Source organism: Cornus florida, unplaced genomic scaffold, assembly GCF_030987335.1.
Source record: "Cornus florida cultivar Cherokee Brave unplaced genomic scaffold, ASM3098733v1 CherokeeBrave_3.0.0_Hap2_Chr04, whole genome shotgun sequence".
NCBI classification, from domain to species: Eukaryota; Viridiplantae; Streptophyta; class Magnoliopsida; order Cornales; family Cornaceae; genus Cornus; species Cornus florida.
In genome coordinates this window covers 73466654-73473941 of record NW_026775574.1, presented here as the reverse complement: position 1 = coordinate 73473941, position 7288 = coordinate 73466654, and the positions used below count along the sequence as shown (strand labels likewise).

Genomic DNA, 7288 nt, shown 5'->3' with positions numbered 1-7288 from the left:
AATGACTTTAAACAAATATGAAAAAAAAGAACTTTTTTCAAAACTAGTTTAATTGTCAATTCCGAGTAAGTCATTAAAGAGAGAAGCAAATTTAAACAAATACAAAAATGAAGCATGAGAAAATCCTCGTCTAGGATACAAAAAAAAATTCTCATTTCTAAAACCCGTTCAATTGCCATTCCAACAATAACCCCACCACCTCCAGTGAGGTAATCCCCCGGTTTCAAAAAGAGAGGGAAAGAGTCCCGGTCCAGTTCCGGTAAAACCCAGAATTCAAAACCGTTTCAACATAACAACGCCACGTGTAATACACGTGCAACGATACTCGCTACCTAGTTTCTCCAATTAGCAATAGTACCATATTAACCCTTAAAAAAATAAAAATACAAATGACTAGATTCGCCGGCTTTCGACGATAAACTCGGCGATTAAATCGCCTACCCTTCGTGGAAACTGCCTTTTTTTTGTCCACTAGTTCACTCCCTGCCAAATTCAGCTCAAATGAACTCCAAATAAATTCCAAACCCAAATGCAGCCCCCACTTAAATCATCCAATCTCCTCCCCCTCACTTCCCCATTCTCCCTCCCTTCCTTTCCCCCACGCCAGCCGCTTTCTCTCTCTAGAAAATCCCTTCAACCAACACTCACTTTCTCTCACTAAAAAAAAGTTTACTCTGTGTGTAAACTGGATAGTGGGTTGCTGGGTATATGGGAATGACGGACTATCGATTACCAACGATGAATCTGTGGACGGACGACAACGCGTCGATGATGGAGGCTTTCACGACCTCCGATCTGACGTCGTTTTGGCCTCCACCTCCTACGTCATCCTCTGTTTCGACGTCCAACAACACTCCTGATCTCCCCAAAACTGTAAACCAATCACCACCGTCCGTTTCGCAATTCAATCAAGAGAGCCTTCAACAGCGTCTTCAAGCCCTGATCGAAGGCGCTCGGGAGAGCTGGACCTACGCGATCTTCTGGCAATCCTCTGTTCTCGATTACTCTGCTTCGCCGGTTCTGGGTTGGGGCGATGGGTACTACAAAGGCGAGCCCAAGCGCAAAACGGCGTCGTCCTCGTCGACGGCGGAGCAAGAGCACCGGAAAAAGGTGCTCCGGGAGCTCAATTCGCTCATCGCCGGCTCCTCTGCTTCGCCGGACGAAGCTGTTGACGAAGAAGTTTCCGATACTGAGTGGTTCTTTCTGGTGTCGATGACTCAGTCGTTCGCTAATGGAAGTGCTCTTCCGGGCCAGGCTTTCTTCAATTCGGCTCCGATTTGGGTCGCCGGAGGCGACCGACTCGCCGCCTCACCCTGCGAGCGAGGTCGGCAGGGACGGGTGTTTGGGTTGCAGACCATGGTGTGTATACCTTCTGCAAATGGTGTAGTCGAGTTGGGTTCGACGGAATTGTTATTACAGTCGTCGGATCTGATGAACAAGGCTAGGGTTTTGTTCAATTTCAATAAAATCGAAATGGGTTCTTGGCCGATGGCGGCGGATCACGGCGGCGACAACGATCCGTCGACGATTTACATCATTGATCCGTCGTCTTCGGCGAATACCACACCCTCCACAACAATTCCGATTAACAATCACCAATTGTCAAAGCCAATTGTATTTGAAAACCCTAGTTCGAGTACTTTGTCTGAAAACCCTAGCTCAGTTCAAATTAACAGTCACCAATCACACCAATCTCACACACAGCACCAGCAACAAACACACAGCTTTTTCACCAGGGAATTGAATTTCTCTGAATTGGAGTTTGACGGAATCAACCTTAGGAATGGGAATTCACATTTGTGCAAGCCTGAGTCAGGGGAGATATTGAATTTTGGGGAGAGTAAGAGAAGTTCTTGCAGTGGAAATGGAAATCCCTTTTCGGGTCATTCACAATTGGGGGTAGTAGAGGAGAACAGTAAGAAGAGGTCACCAACATCCCGTGGTAGCAACGATGAGGGGATGCTATCCTTTACTTCGGGGGTGATCTTGCCCTCTTCCACCGTGGTGAGGTCAAGTGCCGGTGGTGATTCCGACCACTCCGATCTTGAGGCCTCTGTGGTCCGTCCTGCAGATAGCAGTAGAGTTATAGACCCCGAAAAGAGGCCTAGAAAGCGTGGTAGAAAACCCGCGAATGGAAGAGAGGAGCCATTGAATCATGTTGAAGCTGAGAGGCAGAGGAGGGAGAAGCTCAACCAGAGGTTCTACGCCCTTCGTGCAGTGGTGCCCAATGTCTCGAAAATGGACAAAGCATCCCTACTCGGCGACGCCATTGCATACATCAATGAGCTGAAATCGAAGCTTCAAACTGTGGAATCCGATAAGAAGGAAGTGTGGAGTCAAGTGGAGTCACTGAAGAAGGAACTGGCTAGTAAAGAATCGCGGGGTTCAGCTCATCCTCCTCCTCTTGATCAAGATCTCAAATTGTCGAATCACAAGTTGATAGATATGGACATTGATGTGAAGATCATAGGTTGGGACGCGATGATTCGAATCCAGTGCAGTAAGAAGAACCACCCGGCAGCCAGGCTAATGTGTGCCCTGATGGAGCTTGAACTAGAAGTGCACCATGCCAGTGTGTCTGTGGTGAATGATTTGATGATCCAACAAGCCACCGTGAAGATGGGAAGTCGGATCTACACTCAAAATGAGCTCCGGATGGTCTTATCGTCCAAATTTGCATAAGCATTCCACGGATGCAGCACTGCAAAAGCTCGTACCGGGACATTTTCAGGCTCCCTGTACCAAGCTTTGTAACATAGGTTGTTTCAAATTGGTCTTTATTTAAAATTTTAGTATAGTATGAGTTTTTGGAGGAGATTAGAACTAAAAAGCCGAGTGAATTCGGCGTTTTTACCCCTTATTTTTTGATCTTTTGATCTTTTGTCTACTTCAGTGTATATAACCTGTATTTTCGGATGAATTTCTGGGCTTATTGTGTTATTGTTAATTGGAGGTCATAAGTTGCCTGTTCTTCTGTATGTAAAATTTACATTGAGCTATGCAACTTGTATATTTTGTTTTATACTCTGTTCATGAGTTTGGTTGGTTGACATTAACCTTAAGTGGAGAAGGCAATTAGATTCAGTTTGCTTTGATTTTGTTATGTTGTTGTTTGCTTATAGCCAGATTGTTTCGTACTCAAAATGTCCAGTTGTGAGAGGCATGAATTTTGGCATGTTTGTTCTGCCTTATATGCTGATTTGGGACGCCTTGAATTTGGGATTGATTGGTACAAATTTTAAACTAAATTGATTAGTACAAATTTTAAACTAAACTTCTTTCGATTCCAAATTTAAGATACTCAAATCCTACTTTTGTTTTTTTAAATTTCAGCAAGATATTAGATTTGCTAATTGACAATTGATTGAAATTGAGTGTACGTCATTCACAGTCACTACTATTTGACCACATTTTAAGTACTGTATGAAAATACATTAACATTAATGGTATAGGCCATTTGATTGGTTTATAGGAATCTAATGTGTTGTTTACATTGAGTAAACCAGCATAATGAATGTGGATTCCTCCAAGTTCCGGAGCTAACATATATGGTAAATGATGATATAATTGTGAAATCCCAGTCATTCGATCATGTGAATCCCGTTATAGGGCTCACATCATTGGACGGCTAAAATCTCACAATTTTATCTGTCACGGCTGTGGGTAGGCCGAGTCCTATACAGTAGGGAGAGTCAAGAATTACTATGACTCGGGTGAGAATGGAAGAATCAGTGGTGATTCGGGCCTGACTCGGCTAAGTTGGTTGTGACTATAGGGTCCTTTTTATCCATTTCCTCACCATTCTTCTTCATTCTACTAGCATGCTCTCACTAGTAACTACTAAATATCTTATGCAACAAATAAGAGTATCAAATATCAAAGTAGTTTTTTATTTTTTATTTTTCAATGATATTGTTCTTCTATGTGCTTTATCTCATAATTTTTACTTCTTTCCTGTTAATTAATGTTTATTTTCACTCATTAATTTTGTCAAAAAGGTCTAAATTAGTTAGTTTTTACTAATAATAGAGGCGAACACTTTCGTAACCTAGCGGTTGACTTACTCTGCGTTGGCTTAGGGTGTTTGACTTCAAGCCTTTGTACTCACTAACTTTAATCTAACATTTTTGTTATATATATATATATATATATATATTACTGACAATAGAGCCTTAGAAATAAAAAATTTCACAAAAATCACTCAAAAGTCACTAAAAACTAATATTGTTAAGTCTGCATAAAACTCTGGTTCCTATGTGCATGGTAAAAATAATTCGATGGTTTTGTTTGTCTTTTCAAGGTAGAAGATCCAATGTTTGAGTATTTTTTTTGTTAAAAAAAACACCCTCGTGTATGCCAACACAACACGTAACTTAAACCCTACATTTTAAGAATGCACGAGGGATGTGTTTTTACGACCCAAGAAGGATGAAGAAGCCCATATTTGACCCCAAGAGTGAAGACAAGTAAAAGACTCGCCTAAGAGGAAGGTTCTTTCCTTGCCAAATTCAAGGCTCTTCGGTAGTCAATAAATGAAAGGATTGTAAATAATATTAATTTGAAACATTGGGCCATTATATTCTAAAAGCTCAAACGTTTTTATTTTAAAAAATTACTTTTGAATGTGTTTGATAACTATTGAAAATACTTTTAACAGCTATTAATTTTAATTCAGTAAAATTTTGGAATGAAGCTAAAATTATTAATTTTTTAAATTGTGTTTGGGTAAATATTCTGTATTTTAAGTACCTATTTTTCCTTACACAATTTCATAAAAATAAAATTTTTCCTTCTTGTATAAAGATGCTATTATCAAATATGGCAAAAGATATTATTGTAAAATTAACAATAGAATTCCTTTGAAAAATATTGTTATCAAACATACTAAAAAATATGGGTCAAGTGTAGAAAACACCCTATAGTATGCTTACAGTGCATATTGCACCATTCACACGCAAAAAAATACCCCTAAATTATGACATTTGTGCAAATAGGTCATACTCACACATTTATGATTAAAATGCCCTTAGCTACACATTTAATAATATATTTAAAAAATTAATATTTTGTGAAATGACTAAAAAGGATAGCTAAAAAAAACCCATAATCTATACATCATGCCTAGTTCACTGGAAAAAGAGAAGACAACCTAATTCACCAATTCGGCCTACTGTAATCAACAAGAACCCAAAAAATTCATAAACAAATTGATGCCATAGGTTGCGGTGATGGCGCCAGAATGTAGTACTTTTCATGTGGTTGTGGGTTTTCGAAGATAAATAAGGCCGATCACGATATAGGTTTCCAGTATCGAAAAACAAGTTTATAAAGACGAACAAGGCCGGCAACGAGTCACCTCTGCTACATCCTCAACCTTCTCTAGTCCACCGCTGCCCAAACAACATCACCGAGTTCCTCCTTATTCGTCGGCATTGTCAGCGCCGGGGCTAACCTCTGTCCTTGATTGTCTTTTTCCTCAGATCGTAGACCCATGCCCTTACTAAAGTCAATCATGCTCCACGACAGCATCATTGTCGTGAACGCCATCGAAAAATCCGAATATGATGTTGTATTCTGCATCGTAATCACCTTCTCCACCTTCGGTGCCGGCACCTCCACCACGGTAACCTCAGTTCCGCCGTTTTTTGAGCTCATAACTACACCGTGGAGCTCGCCACCATCCTTGTCGCTGCTGATCGTCAACGTACTATTCAGTTAGATCAATCAGTTCCGGTGTGATTCTGTCCGAACAAAGACCAACAGATGGTCGTCTTTAAGACTGACCCCGAGGGTGAATCTCCAATCTCCACCGCCGGGGTTCACGCCGAAAATTTTAACGCCGCTATTGCAAAATGGTCACTGTGTTCATCACGGTTTCAAGCTTCCGTTCTTGCTCCACCACTTATTATCCCCGCATTAGGTTGGAAATTTCAATTCTTACTGTGAGCCCATCACTATCGTGGAACCTTTCTTTGACCATCGTCTCAACCCACATATATTTTTTTCTTGTCGGTTCAGCACCTCACAGGAATCCCGACTCTTGTTGCCATTGTCCACCGCCTTAGATCCTCGTTGCTACCATTATCTTCATCCTTGCTGCACAGTCCTGTCGGACACACAGCCAAGCATAAAGCTCGCTGCACCTCTCACCGGTTCCTTCCTTGGCCACCTTGCCAATTGTACACACAAATTTTGTAGTCTGCAAATAAAGAACAAAATATGGGAGCAAATAGTAATTTGTTGATTTATGGAAATTGAGTACAATCCTCTGAGATATTCTGTACAAAAGAAAGAACTTGTCCTTTGATTCGATCTCCTTTGTTGGTTGGATACAAGGGCTGTTGGAACTTGATCTTGAATCGGGTTGTTGACAATCTTCTTTAAGTATTTGTAGTTGAAGAAGGTCGCCGATTATTTCTGATCGAGGGCTGCCAAAACTTAATCTCGAACAGTGTTATTTGATGATTCTTTGAGCTTGTTGAATTGCAAGGAAAAGAACGGCACGATTTTGATGTGCTTGTTGTCCTTTGTTGAATATGAGGAAGAACGGCACGGTTTTGGATTGGATGTGCTTGTTGTTCTTCGTCTTCAAAGAACTTGTGGAAGAACGACACGACTTTGGTTGTGCTTGTTGTTGATCACTGTTGAATTTTGATGAAGAACGGCACGATTTGATGTGCTTGCTGTTGATCACCGTGGAATTTTGATGAAGACCGGTACGATTTGATATGCTTGTTGCTCTTTCCTTTAGGTTTGGATGTTGGGGATGAATGTCGGCAGAGCTTCTGTATTTACTCTAGAATTCTGAATCTCTAGATCCCTCTGGATTTCTAGATTTTTGAGTCTTTGAATTTCTGGACCCCCCTGGATTTCTGAATTATGAATTTGTGTCTAAATTTGTGTCTTTGAATTTCTGAACCTTCTGGATTTCTGAGTCTCTGAATTTCTGAACTTCTGAATTCTGATTTGTGTCTGAATTTCTGAGTCTCTAGATTTTTGGACTTCTGAATTCTGAATTTGTGTCTGAATTTCTTGACCTTCTGGATTTTTGAATTTGTGTCTAAATTTATAAGTCTTTGGATTTCTGAACTCTGAATTTGTATCCCCTTCCTTCTTCCTTCAAGCCTATATTTATAGGCTTCTTGGATCCATAGGATGATGACACGTGTCATCTCCTGATAGGGATAAAATAATAACTGGGTCGGGCTGGTTATATAATGATAATTATCCTTAAAAATAATTATTCCAAATATATTTTATTAGGAATAATTATCTTTTTATTTAACCA

At 40.4% G+C, this 7288-nt stretch overlaps 1 protein-coding gene across 1 annotated transcript; it reads left to right on the top strand.

Moving 5' to 3' along the window:
* Positions 1–544: 544 nt before the first annotated feature.
* On the top strand, positions 545–3022 carry LOC132303527 (transcription factor MYC2-like). Its single transcript, XM_059800821.1, has one exon. The coding sequence runs from the start codon at positions 709–711 to the stop codon at positions 2680–2682; it is 1974 nt and encodes a 657-aa protein (XP_059656804.1). The 5' UTR covers positions 545–708; the 3' UTR covers positions 2683–3022.
* Positions 3023–7288: the final 4266 nt, after the last annotated feature.